Below are 19,345 nucleotides of genomic sequence, written 5' to 3'. Positions count from 1 at the left end.
ATCCATATCTATGTTAGCATCTTCCTTAATTTATTCTAAATCGTTGCACTAAAGCCCCCTATGATGTTGTCCCTACTATTCTAAATCTCTTTCTACTTTCTCTGTGTGGGTGCTAAAGTATATGAAATAAATGAACACCAATATAATATGCATGTTGCTATATGATACTCTGTACCATCATAATTTCATTATTGACACCCTTAAAAATCACTTCTTGATTTTTCTTTTCTCTAATGCCTTTTGCCCATTCATTACCATGACCAAGATTCCATACTCTAGAACAGGGATTGGCAAATTTTCTTTGTAAAAAAAAGTAGATGAATATTTTCAGCTTTGAAGGCCACATGACCTGGGTCACAACTACTCAATCTTGTCATTACAGTATGAAAGCAGCCATAGATAATATATGAACAAATGACTGTGTTCTAATAAAATTTAATTTACAAAACTAGGAGGCAGGCCAGATTTGACCTGGAAGCCATAGTTTGCTGACTCTGTTAGGCAAGAGACCCGGGGAAAAGAGAAGGGTCTAGAAAAGAGGGACAGCAGAGGCGCCTGGGTGGCTCAGCTGGTTAAGTGTCCAACTCCTCATCTCGGCTCAGGTCTTAATGTCACATTTCATGAGTTCAAGCCCCACAACATCAGCCTAGAGCCTGCTTGGGATTCTATCTCTGCTTCTCTTTGCCCCTTCCCTGATTGTGCATGTGCTCTCTCTTTCTCAAAATAAATAAATAAACCTAAGCAAAGGGGGGGGGACAGCAGACACTACCAATGATCGGTGGGTCAAAAGATACACAGTCTTTTTAAAAAAATAAATGTATTAAAGATTAATGTACGCATGGTGACTGAGAGTGTGAAACTACTTTAAAAAATTAAACCATGAAATGCTTAGTATTACATTAAAGTCCACAAGCTATTTGCAGAACAGGTATCTCATTTAAATAATGTGTCCATGAAAGAGGTCTGGGGATCAAGGTGTTAGAAAGTGCCTCTTCTCCAATCACATTGTTTTCTATTAATGCTATAGTTACTGGCTTCCACATAAATAGAAGCTCTCTAGAAATACACACAAAACACTGGACACATTGGTTCCCTTTGGGAAGGGACATAAGTGAGACTATTTTTCACTCACTACTCTTATGCACTATTTCAATATGTATGCATCACCTATTTAAAAAGCAGAATAAAAGAAAATGTAGGTTATGTTCCAGCATAGATTTGATTTATAACTACAAAGCAACTGCATCAAGAAAAAGTATATGATCCTTTACGAGTTGGACAATAGGCACAATCTTACCTATCAAAAGGACTAATTTTATTAAGGCAGTTAGCAAATTTTAAGTAACATAAATCATCTGGTAATCTCTTGGTTCTGGGCAGGGTTAAAGCGTGTCTGTCCACTTTTAAAAAGGAGTCACATATCTGGAGGCTGATGAAAAATCTTCTTGGTGGGAAATCTTGTCTATTTCTGCTGTGAATGTGAGTTCTTTGTGCTGTTAGTTTAGATACAGTGACCTGTTTTGAGATGTTGAAATAAAACTGACATCTGAGTTTGTAAGAATATTTGATGGCTATTATACATCTGCCCAGGTCTCCTAACACCTTTCTTCTCCTCACTCTTAGCTCAGAGGCAAGACAGTAGTGAAGAGCCAGTTTCTGTGAGTAGAATTTTGTGGCAGAGACAGAGGGGCACAGGTCCTTCAATATGAAGAGTTACCAGTGTCACAATGAGTATCCATAGGGCACACACCATTAGAGAAAATTAATCTGGTTAAGAACAAACACGGCCCTGGAGTTTTGTCTTTATCACATTCATTTTTTTTCTAAGTATAAAAATAAACTACATTCTTTGTTAAAAAAGTTGAAAAATGTCAAAAGTTGTAAGACAAAATCACCTATAGCCCCATCACCTAGAGATAACCATTGTTAACATTTTAGTGTTTCCTTTTAGTCTCTTTGCTATATTTTAAACAAGTAAACTTTTTCTCTCAGCCTTCTCTCTGGTTAGGATGGATAAACTGTCCCCACTCTGAGCAAAGGCCAGCTCACCTACTTGTTCATGTACTTTCTCCAGGAGTCACTGCTCTATCTCTCCCCTCTCATCTGCATTGTCAACCTCTCCCTGTCAGCCTACAATCTCCCAGCTTTAAAAATCTCTCCTTTGATGCTCTATGCCTTCCAGTGACTGCACCATATCTCATTTCACAGCTGAGCTTCCTGAAAGAATAGTCCATATTCCCTAGCTTTCTTCTTCATATCACCTCTATCCTTTAACTCTCCCAGCCGAGGCTTCCCTCCAGCCACTCTACCGAGATGGCCCTTATCAGGGTCACTGAAGAACCTGCTGGGTCCAAACTCAAGTGTTATTCTATTTTTCTTGAATTTTCAACACTATTTGCCAGAGAGGACCATTCTCTCCTTCTTGAAACACTTGGTTCATATGGCTTGCAACAGACCCCACTCCCTCAATCTCCTCTCTCTCTGCCAGGTTCTGAAATGTTAGTGTCTCCCAGAGCTCTGGTCCCCTTCACTTCTCTTTCTAAGCACTCACATGCAGTAACCTCATGCAGTACCATGGCATTTGCTCTATAAGCAAATGACATAAAAACCATTTCTAACACGGACTTCCTCCTTGAAGTCCAGACTCCTATATCCAGCTAACCTACTTAGTAACTCTAGTTTTTTATTTGATTGGCATAACAAATTTAACATCCCCCAAACAGAATTCATGCCCACCCTCCACCCTATTTCAGTAAATATAGAGGAATTATACTATCATCCACAGACCATGAGCAACACCCAAATTTTAGGCCGGGCTGCCCAGGTAATGTCTAGATAGATAGATATGTAGGTAGGTACGTAGGTAGATAGGAAGAAAGATACAAGTTTTTTGAGAGGAACTTGTGGTACAGTAATATCCATATAAGAATCAACCATGACATAACAGTATTCCATTTCAATTTCTATTCCCAAGACTGGAATTGCCATGGTTAATATTTATTTATTTCCCGTTCTTTCCTTCTTTTTGAAAAAAATCCTGAGCATTTTAACTTTAGATTTTTCCCTTAAAAAAAACCCAAAAAACAAAAAGGCAGCTGTATTTACATAAGTGTATAAAAATCTAACTTCAAAGTGAATCATAATCTTCCAAAACTAAAAATTCTATAAATACAGCTTTTTTTTCTCCCCAGAGATTACAAAACTAAATGGGGAAGCAAACAAGATTAGGGCAGCTGAACAGCCAGAGATAAAGCTTTACGTGCTTGGCAGTAAGGAATGAGGGGCATGTCATTTTGAATTCTACTCAAAGACTGAAATATTGTGCTGTAAACCTTGACTACTATCCTTAAAAAACACTTCTCTCCTCTTCCCCAGCAAAAAGATGGTTAAAAAGTTTCAGCTCATTTAAAGCTAGGTTATGCCAGTAAGTTATGCTCAATTGCCTTACTACTAAGGTCTTTGACATGATGGTAAAAATATATTTAGAGGATTAAAAATGTGAAGACACTCAGGGAAAATAGTATGTCTGCCCTCCACTCACCCTGTACATCTCGCTTTGCTGCAAAAAAATTAGTATCCACAGTGGGTGTCCTGCCTCCTATGAGGTACTGCAGAATACAAGTCAATGTAATTCTATGCAAATGTGACTTTTCTTAGGGCAGCAATACCAAAAATGGATGCATTCAAATCCTAGGCCATTGTTAATTTGAAAAAGAAAGAAATAGGTAATAGTACAGTATTTCTTGCAATCTTTATAATGTAGGTCAAGGCTTTTGACAATCCATTAGGTTATTTTTTCCTCTCTAGAATAAAAAAATTTTTAAAGGCTTTTAAGAGAAAGACCAAAAGATGTACATGAAGAATCTTTCTGGAAATTTTGTTCTTTTTAGAAAAAAGGGTTATATTTTGCCCTCTTTAATTAAGTACACGTACTTGTTGGATTCACGGCATTTTACCCCATGAACTCAAATGTGATCGTTTTCAGGAAACTCTTAAAATAATCATAAAATTATAAGAAAAAGTATAAATATTTTTAAAACAACTAAGTGTCTGAACGAATTTAAGATGTCTAAAAATGGGTGATGCTATCATTAAAATAATCATTTCCTAGAATCACTGCAAAATTAACATTACAGGAATTTGGGAATCTGATGAAAGCTTTCAGAATTTGTAAAGTGGTCCTAATATCTGATAAAATTTAAATTTCCCTATAAGTAATTAGCATATTTTAATACTAAATGGTAATGAAAAAACATCTTTCATTAACTGATGCTGAAGATACCAAGAAAATGACATAAATTAGTCCACAGGAACTTATAGGAAATATGACAGGATTTCATCCTTGTATGTGTTTTCTGAAAGCATTTTACATGAAAGGAACTTTATGTGAAAGTACTTAGGGGGACAAAATTTTCCAGGCTGAATCAGGACCCTGATAATAAAGAATGAATGAGGAAGTACTTTTTACTCTATCCAGTTTTCTGTTTGTGCTAAAATCACATGAGCACAGCTAATATCACAGATGGTAATCTATCTGGGGGCTGTCTTCTATTAACTGAGGAAGTCACAGAAAATGCTGGGGCTCAAGGGGTGGGGGGGCAACATAGACTCCCACTCTTGATGTAAGAAGTATCCCAAAATTGTGATAACCTGTAATCCACCACACCCTGTCCCATTTTATCAAAAGCAGGGCAAGAGTTACTTCAAGTTAAAGATCACAGAGTAACATCATTGTTCCCTACCCTGACCACTCAATAAACAAAAAGGATGAATAGTTGAGAAGTCTCTTTGTTTAATGAAAAACAGAAATGGCCATAGCCCCAAACTATAGTCATAACTGTCAAACACTGTGAAATCTGTGTTAAAATGAGAGAGGAAGCTGAGAACCAACATATAACTCCTTAGACCTCCCATTTTCTGAGTTCTTTATTTTCATTATTCCCTTGGGTAGCTAAATTGTGTCATCGCATGGTTATTTGCAGAAAAGAGATTTTTCTAAAAGAAAGTGCACAGCCCTGAAAGGTGGATTCAATGAGCCTTTGCTCAGAGCTATCAGTTCTAGGGGCATGAGTAGTTCATAGTGGGGAAAAAGTTCTGATGCGACCCAGTTCACACGCAGGAAAGCAAGGCATGGGAGCTGGAGAAGACCATGGGATTGACCTATCATCTTCTAGTCCAGCAGAGGGTGGCCAATGGCCAGGGGAAGGCCGGACAAAGGGAAAGAAGCAGCAGCAGCAGTTCATATACTAGATAAGGTCATGACACAGAAAGACTGTCATTATGGATTTTTGCTGTGAGCCACAGAGAGCGTAGTATGAATGGTGCTACCTGGGTTTGTACCGTCCAGTGGCTTTGTGCACTGACTTCTTAAATGTTCAAAACTGAGAGAAGGCAAAGAAAATACAGATTTGGTGAGAGGATGTTCAAGAGAATACAAACTGAAGACTTCTCAAATCATCCTTCCTCCATTCCCACTTTTTTATTTTTGGCTAGAACGCAGCTATTTCCAATCCCACTTGAGAAGACATTCACCACCATCCATACATTAAAAAAATATTTTAATGTTTATTTGTTTTTGAGAGAGACAAAGAGAGACAGAGCATGAGTGGAGGAGGGGCAGAGAGAGAGAGAGGGAGACACAGAATCCAAGGCAGGTTCCACGCTCTGAGCTGTTAGCACAGAGCTCGGTGTGGGACTTGAACCCATGAACCGTGAGATCATGACCTGAGCTGAAGTTGGATGCTTAATCGACTGGGCCACCTAGGTACCCCTCACCATCCATACTTTTAACAAAAAAAAAAAAAAAAAAAAGAAAGAAGAGGAGTAGTAGTTAAGAATTATAAGCAAAAGGCAAATGAAGAACACATACCACAGAAAAGAATCGCAGAAAAAGTGCAGACAAAAAGTTCTCTATCCTTCAGAGATGTTTCTTATATGATCTTCTCATTTAAAAGGAACAATCCAAAGATTTTTTTTCTCTTGGAAGAGATGGTACAAAGCTTTAATAAAGAGATTCTAAGACAACAGAAAGAGACAAAAACTGAGTTGGTTGTGATCAGAAAAGGACTGGAGGAAAAATGATGACAGAAAAAAAGAGGCAGAATAAACGTGACTGAATTCACAGACAGGGTCAGGTACCTGGGTCAAGTACACAAAACGAAAGAGAAAAGAACACAGGTTCAATTGGTTCTCATGAGGCAGCGTGAACTGGCTCCCGCACATCACAGGGTGTAAGTGAAACTGACACAGAAGGACGGTCACTAAGACACAGCTTGGCGAAGTTGCAAAACACCTATGGACATCCTGCAGAAGAACTGGCTGTGGACAAAGGGAGGAGTCTCCTTGCCTTGGTTCCCTCAACAGCAACGCGCACTGCCAAAGACAGAGTGGAACAGTGCCTGCAGTGTCTGGAGGAACAGAAAATGCACACCCAAGCATATTTTACCCAACTAAACTGAGTTTCGAGCTCAAGCAGGCAAGAATTTAAGGTTTGAGGCTTTCTGGAAATAACTATGAGATGGCACAATCTTAGCTCCCCAAGAGAATAATTAAAATAAGGCACTCAGAAAAGGGAGGGTATAATTGAAAAGACTTGAGGTGAGCACTGAATCAATGTAAATACAGAAAAAAGATTAGACATCCCTAGAAAGCATGCTTATAGACAGACCACGAACATGAAGCATTGACTACATAAAACAATTGTGTAACAGTCCCAGGATGCAGAAATCAAGGAGGTGGGAAGAAGTGTAACTGTACTAACTCCATTCTTCAGAGCAAGGAGGTAGCAGATACTGTCTAGAATCAAATCAAAATGAATCTAACCTTTAAAAGCAAAAACTACTGAGGTGAAGAAAGATAAACATTTATCTGACTTTCAACAATTTCTTCTTTTCTGCTCTAAGTTTCTCTTTCTTCTGTTAAATATTAGTAAAATACTTAAAATAGTATTCATACAGTTCTGGAAAATGTAACCATTGAGGGAAATTGGGTAATGGTACATGGGTCTTCCTGTACTATTTCTTATAGATGCATATAAATTTATAATCATATCAATAAGAATTTCAATAAAAATAGTATTTATAGTATAATTCCATATTTGTAAGAACTTTCTCTCTCTCTTGCTATACACACACACACACACACACACACACACTCACCAAATATTTATGCTAGGTTTTTTATTTTCTCTTGATGCTGTGGTTTTAACTGATTACCTAAAACTTCTTTATATTTTTATATATTTATTGGGTTTTTAAATAAGTAAGGGGCACTTTTACAAATAAGCTAATATTCATATTCATTATTCTTTCAAAAGAATTAAGAAGCAGAGATAATCAAAATACGTTTCAAAGCAAAGGGTTCCAACCACTGGCATCTGAGAAATGTAATAGAGTGAGTGAAGCAGGCAAAGATAAGTGGGAGCATGTGAATAACTGTGTTGCCACAACTGGTAAAACCTGAGTGATAATGAGAGCTCAGGCCTTATAAGTCGAGGCTTCAAACAGAAAATGCAATATTCTCTTGCAAGAACAAGTTTCTGTGTTCTAGAACTGCATGTGTTGCTTAGAAAACAATGGCATGACCAAATCCACCCAACCCATAACTGCCACTATCAAAAACGCCTCTATGAAACACATGATTTACCCCCAGGGTATTAGTCACATTCTCCTGATGAATGAATAACTGAATTTCAAGAAACAGCCAAGAGATGAACGTGAGAACTTTGCTTCGGTGGTGTTATCCTAAAAGAAGGACTGTGCCACACGGCATCATCGAGATGATTTTAGGAACAAATGAGATATTAATGTAAATTTTACCATTTTTCCCCCAAGTCTCCTTTTTGCTTCTGCCCCTAACCCAGTAAGGGAACTATAAAAAAAAAGTTTTCTCTAGAAAAAAATTTAAAACACTTCTCTCAAAAAAAACACGCTTTCATGTTGTGTCTTTTTTTTTTTTCACAGCTAAGTAATAAGTAGTTAAGTGCACTATTAATTGTGTCTATTACATATATGAAGCCAGCTGAGGGCTTTCTATTCCAGATCTCAACCAAACTCTTCAAGTCAAGATAGAAAGTTGACCCTCGGACAACCTGGGTGTGAACTACATGGGTCCACTTATACGCAAGTTGTTTTCCAGAAATACGGGACAGTACTGTAAATGTGTTTTCTCTTCCTTATTATTTTCTTTTTTTTTTTAATGTCTGTTTATTTTTGAGAGAGAGTGATACAGAGTGCGAGTGGGTGAGGGGCAGAGAGAGAGGGAGACACAGAATCCGAAGCAGGCTCCAGGCTCCAAGCTGTCAGCACAGAGCTCAACGCAGGGCTCGAACACACCAGCTGCGACATCAGGACCTGAACTGAAGTTGGATGCTCAACCGACTAAGCCACCCAGGTGCCCCTCTTCCTTATTATTTTCTTAATAACATTTTATTTTTCCTAGGTACTTTGTTATAAAAATATATGTATATATAAATAAATATATGATACATACAACATGCAAAATGTATTAAATAACTATGTTCTCAGTAAGGCTTTTGGTCAGTGGTGGGCTCTTAGTTCAGTTTTGGGGGAGTTAAAAGCTATACTTGGATTTTCAACTGCACAGGGGGTTGGCACCCCTAAGCCCATGTTGTTCAAGAATCAACTATATATTTGTTGAGATCTTACTGCATGCAAAGTCCTGGACCCCACACTGGAGATACAAAGATGATTAAGATTCACAAAATATATTGTATATAAGTACCATTAAGTGAGGGGTGATAACTTACACTGTGTCAGGTCCTGTGCTTCATGCGTTTTTAGGCATAGGCTTCACAGCTCTATGGGGTAGGTATTATTAGCGGTCCCATTTCATAAACAAGGATTACCTGGATCTAAGAGAGGTTCAATAACTTGCCCAGAGTCACAAAACTAGTACATGGCAGAACTGGTACACAGAAGGATGAGGACTCGAACCCAGGTCTATGTGACTCTGAAGCAGGAACAAAGGGCTGTATGACCACAGAGGACAGAAGATGTAAACATGTGCTTGGGGCTTTGGGGAAAGGTGCCTCAGAAGTGCTGAACTGACTTTTGGAGATATGGTTTTGAAGTATATTTTCAAGGAGAGAATGAAGCGGGGGGATTTCAAGGAGAGAACACTGCATGAGCCCAAATGGAGAGGAACAAAAATGCATGGCAGGGTCAGCAACCAGAAAGTGGCCTGATGGCCAGGGGAAAGGTACCAGGGAAGGGATGGATATGGTGGTCATCACAGGCCCATCTACCATCATCAGTGATATGATGGGAGCCTTTGAGGGTTTGCCATTTCAGATCTCGGCAAAATCAAGGACTGAAAAATAACATAATGCTTAATGAAGTCTTGGAGCGTGGTATACCTTCAAGTAGTAATTACCAGAGAAATGGGACAAAGTCTTTTTAAAATTAATGCAGTTTTGTTGGCCCCTGCTGATAACTTGCTTACCAATAACAAAGGCAAATCCTTAAACTCATCGCAGAGATGAGGGACACTTTTCAAAGAAATGAAAAGATCACGATGTTGATTATCAACTCATGTCAAGCAGTCACTAAAATAGGGTTGCTACAGGACTATATCCCAAATATTTCAAAGATACCGTAAATTAGATTGCCATTTCAAACTTAGTTATTTCTATACTCTTCCCTCTTAATTAAAACAAAGAAGTCTGGGGAAACACAAGCAAAGATTTATTGACCCTTGAATCCACTACTCAGTAATGTAAACTCCAACTGCAGTACCTCAGAGAAGTTGGGTTATACTGGAAATGCCCATTATGAGTAAATAATACAAAGCAGCCCAAAAAGTCTGACAGAAACTCTTTGTATCATCAGTTTTGTGGATTTTTACTACTAGAGAGGAAAACAGAAACTAGTAAGAGTACTGGTCTGAAAATCATGGGCTTTGAGCGACAGCCCAGCACTGACCATGAACTGGCTATTGAATTGGCAGGATTCCATTTTTCTGGCCTTTAGTTTTCTGGCCTCTCAAATAAGGAACCAGAAGAAAAGTTCCCTTCTAGCAATAACAGCCTATGCTTGTAAGATTATTCTCTGGAGAAAAAAAAAGGCAGCATAATACAGAGAAGGACTGAAGTAGGTATTAGGACAAATGGGTTCTGGCCCCAGCTTTTCTGCATGACAGGATATATAATGAACCTGAACAAGTCTTTTTTTTCCCCCCTTGGCTGATGGTTTTACCCTTTCCTTGATTTTTTTTTTTTTTTACTCTGTACAGCATTTGACTCTGTTTGAAGCATCAACGTAACTAACTCCTAGGAATTATTTATAGCTTCTTAGTACGTTTTAACAACTTCTTCTTCCTGTTTATTTGAATTCCTTTATTTATTGCAACTTAAAAGCTGAGATACTCATAACAGTCTTCCTAAGGGATACTTATTCAATAGCCTATTCCTTATAAAATTCCTTCAAGAGACTATGCTTTAAAAGGTATTTAGCTCTTACTTGGGAACTTTTGGGCAAGAGGAAGTAGTAAAGAAAAACATAAGAAAATATTTCAGGCCGGGAAAGGTAAGTTATCATTTCTTTTCTAAATTTCCTGGCCCTAGATGGGCCCTTAGCTTAATATTCCCTGGGCTTAACTTGTCATTTTCTAAGTTTCCTATCTTGGACAGACACTGCCACCAGGTCATGCCTTAATGAGAACTTTCCTCTTATATTTCATATGGACAATTCCTTTACCCTCTCATTTTGGCCAAGATAAAACTGGAATTTGCCAAGATAAAATTTACTTAGAATATAAGCAGTCACACACAGACACACACACCAAACAATTAAAACATCCCACAAATCATAGAAATAAATATGTATGGATACATTTGTCATCTCCAAATAGCCAAACACTAGCCACACACTGTCTTGATCATTAAACATGATGGGGACAGACTTCCTCCACTTCCAAAAAATGTAATAAAGTTAGGAAGAAATACTAGGGACAAGCAAAATGCATCCAAAATTGCTGCCTCAGTCTGTCTTGGTGTATCCATAGTTTACCTTTTACTACCAACAATTAAAGGACGGTGCACAGCAGGACACAGGCGGCATGGGGGGGGGGCATCCCCAGTGTGGGCTGTCAAGAACACTGGTTATGTCTTGCCTAACTCTCAATGCTCTCTGTGGTCTGCTCTCCAGGGAGATCTACAACCATACTTCTGAGTTTTCTCATTACAACTTTGATTAAATGCTTGCCTTTCTGTGAGCATATCTCCCTGCATTCATGATTTTGCTCTGCCGTTCTTTCTAGAAATCACGTTCAGAGGGTGGTAACTCTATTTTCACACATGATTAAGTCCTGTTTATCGCACCCCTGATTCAAAGGCCACCTCCTGGATAAGCCCTCCTGTCCCTATTACCATAAACATTCTCTGCTTCTCTCATAGGACATTGTTTGTATTCCTTTCATGGGATTAAAACTTCTTACTTTGTATAATGGTTATTTATATGCTTTCCTTATCCCTTTTATTAAAAAGTGAGCTCCCAAGTGCACAGACTATATACGCTTGAGCCGTCAGACCCCGTGTAACACGCGATCTAGAGCTTTACACAATGGCCTCGATAAATATTGAGACAACACTGGTATTATCTCAATCAATGATTTCCATGGTAGCAAGGATTATATCACAATTGGTAGTGGGTTGAATGGGGGCATAAGAAATTTAGTCATGCTATGGACTAAAAACAGAAAGTAGGAGAGAAGAGTATGTCAAGATAATTCCTAGATTTCTGGTTGGCGTAAGGAATTGAGTAGTGGTACCATCAATAAGAAAGTGACCAAAGAACTAATTTTGGGTGGGACAGCATAAGTCCAATTTTGGACATGTTCAGTTTGAAGTATCTTTGAAATGTTCATGTGAAGATGGGAATCAAAAGAATGGTTATTCTAAGAGCAGCCAGGATAAGCATTGTAAAAGTCCCACATATTAAGGGAAATGAGTAAATGTTCCAAAGGGTGAATAATTTTCACAATGGCATAGTTACAGCCATTACAGAAAAATTATCCTGCCCAGAAAATAGAGAGTAAAATGGAATCATGCATTGTATCACACTGAAAAAGCCCTATTATTACCTCCTACTGATTTTTCTTTCTCTTTCTCTCTTTTTTTTTTTTTTTTGTAAAATCAAAATCCCATTCAAGTGAATTTACATGACATAAAGTCTTATACATAAATAACGAATTGACAGCTTGAACCAGGCTTTTAGAACTGAATGATTAGGTAAGTTTTTAGTTTTTCTTTCATTTGTTAATCCTTTGAGATAAGTCTCAAAGTTACCTTATATCCTGGTTTGAAAACCATATATTCTGGGACAAGTGAGGAGATTGTAAGAACGCCACAAAAACGGCCAGTGTTTTTGACCTAAGTAATAACTATGTTTGAGTTACTAAACTCTTACAAATATTCCTTTTTGCTTCTATAAAATTATATGCAAAACAATTTATACACATTAATCACCACTAGCATATTGAGGGTATCAAGTAAAATATTAAAGTTATTTTGCTTTGTATATACAGCAGAAGAAATTTTTAAGAGTAACATGTTAATAATATAGCCACCACAAAATGATATTATAATTTGGGATTTATCATTCAAGGAGGTGCTGGGCTAGGTTTTTCCTTTATTTGCAAGGAATGCAAATTATACCGTAGATAATATTTTTAGGTAAATGTTCAAGATGTATAAAAGAAAGAATTATAGAAACTTATTTCCATATTGCACATAATGGATATTCATTTAACACTTTTATACTAGTTCCAAAGTGTGAGATGTACTCAGGCTCAAAATACCCTTCCTCTGTAGGAAGAAAGTCCAAGATGGTTGCAAGAAAGGATTCTGCCTCGTACACAGAAGCTGGAAGTGAGGGAGAAGCAAGTGTTTCTCACCGCATTCTTTCACCAACAACATGGACCTGTGACCTAAGCATGGGGAACCAGATGGTCTTGTAAGGAATTAGAATCTTGAGCGAGTGAGCTCAAGGTCAGTTTACAAATATTTTGAGGCAGTTGTGGCATTCAAGAAACCAGTGTTGCTGCAGGACATGTTGCGGTAGGGAGGGTGGGTATCAGAGGTGGCCTCTGAGCAGGCAGTTCTTGAGGGAGGCTATTTGAGGTTTCCTTTGCTTCAGCCTAAGCCTGGCTCTGCCTTCCCCTCAATTCTCTGAGCCATCCAGTATTTTTCACTCAATTGCTTTTCTTCTTAAATTGGCTTGTTTTTAGTCAAGAATGCTGAATAGTACATTTCAATTACAAATGACTTTCATCTATTCCCATTAAATCAGGCAATTGAGTACTTTGAAATTCTGCATTCAAAAGTAAAACTTTCCTTTTAAAATACCTTATAAGTTAAAGTTCTCACTGATTCAGCCTGCACTTAACACTGTTCATTTAAGTCTTGTGAAAAATGTGTTCCCTTGGTTTGGAGCAGGTCACAGAAGCAGTGGCTGCAGGCATGCACACCCTGACTCCTCAGAACAGTTGAGTAAGTTATGAGAGTGCCTTGACTTAACATAGAAAGTCCTTGTATCCATTCCACAGTGCCTCCAACAATGTCCCCTCACTATTATCAGGAAACTAAAGGACTTAGTTTGTGTTCAATTTATTGTAGGACAGTCTTCTTTAAACCTGAATTGTGATTTTTAAAAAAATTATCCAGCCAAATACATATATCAGTCCAATTCCAAAGTGAATATCATGCACAAAAAATGTCAGCTTTGAGTTAGCTATGTTGATTTGGTACAGTCAGATTTTGGATCAATTTTACCAATGTTGGGACTCTACCAAACGGTACCAAATCAAATAATTTTGCATGATCTTAAAAGCTACTTTTTCCCAAGGTGTTGCCAGTGGCGTACCACAGCCTACCGTCCCCCTTCTCCCCTCCCCCTCCTTCTCCCCCCCTCCTCCCCCTCCCCCTCCATCCTTCTTCTTCTTCTTTTTTTTTTTTTTGCCTCACTACATCTCACACTTTGGAACTAGTATAAAAGTGTTGACAGCAGGAAAATATTCCCTCTACCTATGACATGGAACTAAAATCTGTGGTCAAAAAGGTGTTGTGCATTAATGATTCAAATGCCACACCCGCCCCCTCCAAACGTACACTTGTGAAAGATAAAATATTTTTAAAAAGATTTTTAAGTAGAATTAAAAAGACAAAGACATTCTTTAAAACAAGGTGAGCATTACAGTGAACCTAACAGGTCAGATATGCCCTGGGTGAGAGGACAGAAACTATAGGCTGAAATGAAGCCACTTGCAGTGAAGGCCCTTATCTAGGCTGGGTAGAGAGAATGCAACTGAATGTGGGGAGGGGGGTGTCTCTTACCTGGAAGAAAACACTGAAAAAATTCTGCATCTTCTTCCTTTTATGGAGCCAAGTGCCTGAGATGCCATGGGGTCTACTTCCTACTGGCTCTGTGGCCAGATCTGCAATATTCTCAAAGTCCTATCAGGCAGAAAGGCTTCAGAAGCCAGAATATAGCAAAGCAAAACCTCCAAAATAGGAGTAAAGAATGCAGAAGGAAAGAAAAAGCAGAGCAAAATCTCTCCCATTCAAGATGAGAGAGCAAACCAAAATTCTAAACCACAGAAGAAACCAAATATTAAGGAAACAAATGACCTCAATAATCAGGACAATTCACCCTTATTGAAATGCAAATCAAAAAAAGACTGTTACACAGTCTAGACTGTTACAGAGAAAAAGGACTGCATTCACAAAAAAGAAAAATATATTAGCTAGATATGAACAGCCAGATATAAAAAGTCAGATATGAATAAAGAATAAATGTTTATAAAAGATGAGAAATTCTAGAAATGAAAAACACAGCAGTTGATAGAAATATCAGCATGAAAAATAAATATATAGGATAACTCTAGACTAGTCCTAGTTTAAGAATTAGTGAATTGAAAAACAACTTTGAAGAAATTATCCAAAATACAGGAGGGGTGAATAAATGAATGACAAACATAAAATAGAAAATATAAGACACATAAGGTATATTAGGACATTGCAATATTTATCTCTTAGAAGTAGAAAATAAAAAGCATAAGAGAGGATCAATATTTAAAGGAATAATGACTGAAAATTTTCTACAACTGAGTAAGACAGGAGTTTTCATATTCAAAGCATATTCTGAATTCTTAACAGGATAAATAAGAATTAGCTTTGTGACTCAGAAGTGTTGAGCCTAAAGCAGTGCCCAATATACAGTTGTTTTCAATAATTTTTTCTTTATTTTGATCTCTGGAACTTAGAGCAACGTGCCTAGAATCTAAACATTGTGTAGTTCAACCATTCCTATGATGCTTGGATGTTGGGAGACAATCCTCGATGGGTCTCTCACATTTCTGGATGTCCTATATTAGCTTTTTTCCCAGACTATATTTCCAAGGATGCTTGTATTATAAACAGTCTTGGAAGTTAGAGATAATGTCTCTCTACAGGACAGAAGGAGGTTGGGTTTGCTGAACAGGATACTAAAGATAATGACTGCTCCAGGACAAAGTTTGGGCAGGTTTGTTAGCCCTCTTCAAGGAGTGGTGTTTCCCAAGCTCAAGATTCCCAAACTGTGAGGCAAACCCACTGTATATACCTACCCATCCATCAGCCCTAGGACTTATGGGGCAAGGACAATGAACATGAATGTAAAACTCATGTTGCTGGCTTAACAAGAGTAGTCAAGTCCTTTGTCTCTGATCTAGGAGTCTCATATCTCCTGCCAATATGCACGAAACTGGAAGGTTAACTTATTAGCTTGCAAATAAGGTAAAACCTCAAATTCTCTATAGTTCTTGACATAGTTCTTGAGCACCTTACACAATGTTGGTACACTTCAATTTCTGTTCATTTTGTTTCTTATTTGTCTGCTTGCTCTGGGAAGAAGGGGTTGTGGCCAACTATGGAACTGGATTCAACAAAGAAGAAGTGATAGACATGTATGAGCCCATGGCCACCTCCTCACCATAAACTACATGCTTGCATCCTTCTTGTCTGCAGTTCATTCCACTCACAACATAATGTTTCTTCATTACAGATATATGAGTTCTCTCTCTCCAGCAAGGCTGTAAACTCATACAGGCAAGGACTACTACCTCCAGAGAGGTCTACCATCATTACTCCATTTACTCATGTGAATAAAGCCTGGGCTTTGGGATCAGGATTTGAATCCCTGCTAAGCCATTCATTACCTGTGCAGCCTTGTGCAAGTTAATTAGCCTCTGCTAACTTTCTCAGCTGTGAAAATGGGGCATGGGGTGTTCTAGAACATTTCACTCAGGGCTGTTGTAAATCACATGAGATAATATAAAGTCCTAATACAATGTCCCCTTTTAAGTCATGTACTATTTTCTACTCACTTCTCCCAACTTATCCCTAAATAGTGATACATTCCTGAGATGAAACTAATAGAATTCTCAAGAATAAACTGAAATTACAAAAGGCTCCTCTTTGACTTAGCACTGTCTCTAGGAATTTATCTTTAGGAAACAATGGATTCATGTACAACTCTGTTCATTACAGTGTTACTTATTAGAATTAAAAACAATTACTAACAACCTAAATGTCTAATAGGGGATTATTTAAATCAATCACTGAATAGTCACGCAAGGTAATGTTCTGCAGCAATTAAAAAAAAATCTGTCATAGAATTACATAGATTTAATGACATGGATATTCACTCTTCAGTGAAAACAAGCATGTTCCAATATGTATATCGGTGGAAGAGGATAAAGAGTCCAGAAATAAACCCACTCTTATATGGTCAACTAATCTAGAACAAAGGAGGCAAGAATATACAATGGGGAAAAGATAGTTTCTTCAATGGTGCTAGGAAAAGCTGGACAGCTACATGTAAAAGAATGAAACTGGACCACTCTCTCACACCATACACAAAAATAAACTCAAGATGAATTAAAGACCTATATGTGAGATCTGAAACCATAAAACTAAAAGATAACATAGGCAGTAGACTCTTGGACATTGGCCTTAGCAACATATTTATGGATTTGTTTCCTCAGGCAAGGAAAACAAAAGCAGAAATAAACTATGTGGACTACTTCAAAATAAAGAGCTTCTGCTCAGCAAAGGAAACCATCAACAAAATGAAAAGGCAACTTACTGAATGGGAGAAAATCCACACAAATGACCTATCCAATAAGAGGTTAATATGCAAAATACATAAAGAACTTCTACAACCCAGCACCAACAAATAATCTGATGAAAAATGGGAAGAAGGCCTGAATAGACATTTCCCCAAAGATATACATATGGCCAACAGACATATGAAAAGATGGTCAAGATCCCTTATCATCAGGGAAATGCAAATCAAAATGACAATGAGGTATCACCTCACACCTGTCAGAATGGCTAGTATAAAAAGATAAATAATTAAGTATTGGTGAGGATGTCAAAAAAAGGGAGTACTCGTGAACTGTTGGCGGGAATGTAAATTGGTGCAGCCACCATGGAAAACAGTATGGCGATTCCTCAAAAAATTTAAAATGGCTATACTATACAATCCAGTAATTCCACTACTAGGTATTTACCCAAAGACAATGAAAACACTAATTTGAAAAGATGTATGCACCCCTGTGTTCACTGCAGCATTATTTATAATAGGTAAGGTAAGATATGGAAGCAACCCAATATATATATATATCTCCCCATACACATGGAATATTACTCAGCTATAAAAAAGAATGAGAGGGGTGCCTGGGTGGCTCAGTCGGTTGGGCGGCCGACTTCAGCTCAGGTCATGATCTCGCGGTCCATGAGTTCGAGCCCCGCGTCGGGCTCTGTGCTGACAGCTCAGAGCCTGGAGCCTGTTTCAGATTCTGTGTCTCCCTCTCTCTGACCCTCCCTCGTTCATGCTCTGTTTCTCTCTGTCTCAAATAAATAAATAAATAAATAAATAAATAAATAAATAAATAAAGAATGAGAGCTTGCCATTTGCAACAACCTGGATAAGTCTAGAGGTATGATGCTAACTAAAACAAGTCCAGGGATGCCTGGGTGGCTCAGTTGGTTAGGCGTCCAACTCTTGATTTCAGCTCAGGTCATGATCTCACAGTTCACGAGATTGAGCTCCACGTGGGGCTCTGCACTGATAGTGTGGAGCCTGCCTTAGATTCTCTCTCCCTCTTTCTTTGCCTCTCCGTCACCTGAGTGCACACACACGCTCTCTCCGTCTCTCTCAAAATAAATTCCACAAAAAAAAACCTGCAACAGAGACAAATCCATATCATTTCACCTATTATGTGTAATCTAAAAAATAAAACAAAGAAAGAAACAAACAAAAACAGACTCATAAATACAGAGAACAAACTGGTGGTTGCCAGAGGGAAGAGAGTATGGGGGGCGGGGGGGAGAGGGAGGTGGGGTTGGGGGGAGGGAGGTGGGGAATGGGCAAAATAGGCGATGGGGCTTAAAAAGAAAAAAAAAGCTGGCTACAGAACACATATAAATACTATTCCAATTTCCTTAAATGTATATCCATCATAAGATATTAAAAGGTTACAGATTAAAATGTTTTACTGATTGATTTTGTTATATACTTCCCTGTATCTTTTATATCTATCTATATCTATATCCCTGAAATAAACATACATACGATCTATAATAAGTAAAAAACACATTTGATATTATAAAAACTATACATAGTATCTTATTAGAAACCCAAATAGGAAGTAGGAAAATATTTAAAATGATTTTTGAGTATAGTTCAGCCTGAAAAAAATGATCCAAGAAATAAGACTATCAGAATGTCTTGGAAGGCTTATGTTCCTTTTTAATCTCAAATCTAAGATACCTTACTTTACAGAAGAGCAGAAAACACAAGAAGAGACATGCCAATACTAATCACCTACTGAAGTTTATATTCTTTATTCTGATAAAGTTGTTTAGAAAATGCTGCCAGCAATTACCAATACTGGGATGCAACTCAACATGTGAATTCACTTTTCATGTAAGTACCCCCTTATCTCCCAACCACAAGGAACGAATTTAAATGAGTTCTTTTCTCGCCTTAACACCTATTGCATTATAAAATTGTTCAGAGTCTTTAGAAGATGTTTGGAATGAAGATATTACTTGATTACCTGGCTTTTTCTGTGCCTCCCATGCCTTGATGAATATCAATGAATTCCATCAGCTGCTTCTGCAACATCACATCTTGGCCCTCAATTTGAGTAATGAATTTATGCTGTAAAAGATCTGATACTGTTGGACGCTTTTCATAATCTTTAGTCAAGCACCTGCACTAGCAAAAAAACAAAAACAAAAACAAAAAAAACCATGCAATTATTAGATAAGTTCGAGTTTTGG

At 37.8% G+C, this 19,345-nt stretch overlaps 1 protein-coding gene across 6 annotated transcripts in view; it reads right to left on the bottom strand.

The window, feature by feature from the left end:
- Positions 1-19,345, bottom strand: part of MYO3A (myosin IIIA) — a 239,162-nt gene that overhangs the window by 149,136 nt on the left and 70,681 nt on the right. For all 6 annotated transcript variants that reach the window (XR_008299958.1, XM_027073673.2, XM_027073674.2 and 3 more), the window contains exon 9: positions 19,120-19,275. Coding sequence is in view for 5 of the 6 variants with exons in the window: in XM_027073673.2 (XP_026929474.1) it covers positions 19,120-19,275 (156 nt within the window). In the remaining variant the exon portion in view is untranslated. The remainder of the gene's footprint in view (positions 1-19,119; positions 19,276-19,345) is intronic.

Source organism: Acinonyx jubatus, chromosome B4, assembly GCF_027475565.1.
Source record: "Acinonyx jubatus isolate Ajub_Pintada_27869175 chromosome B4, VMU_Ajub_asm_v1.0, whole genome shotgun sequence".
Taxonomy (NCBI): Eukaryota; Metazoa; Chordata; class Mammalia; order Carnivora; family Felidae; genus Acinonyx; species Acinonyx jubatus.
This window is presented reverse-complemented; position numbering and strand designations above follow the sequence as displayed.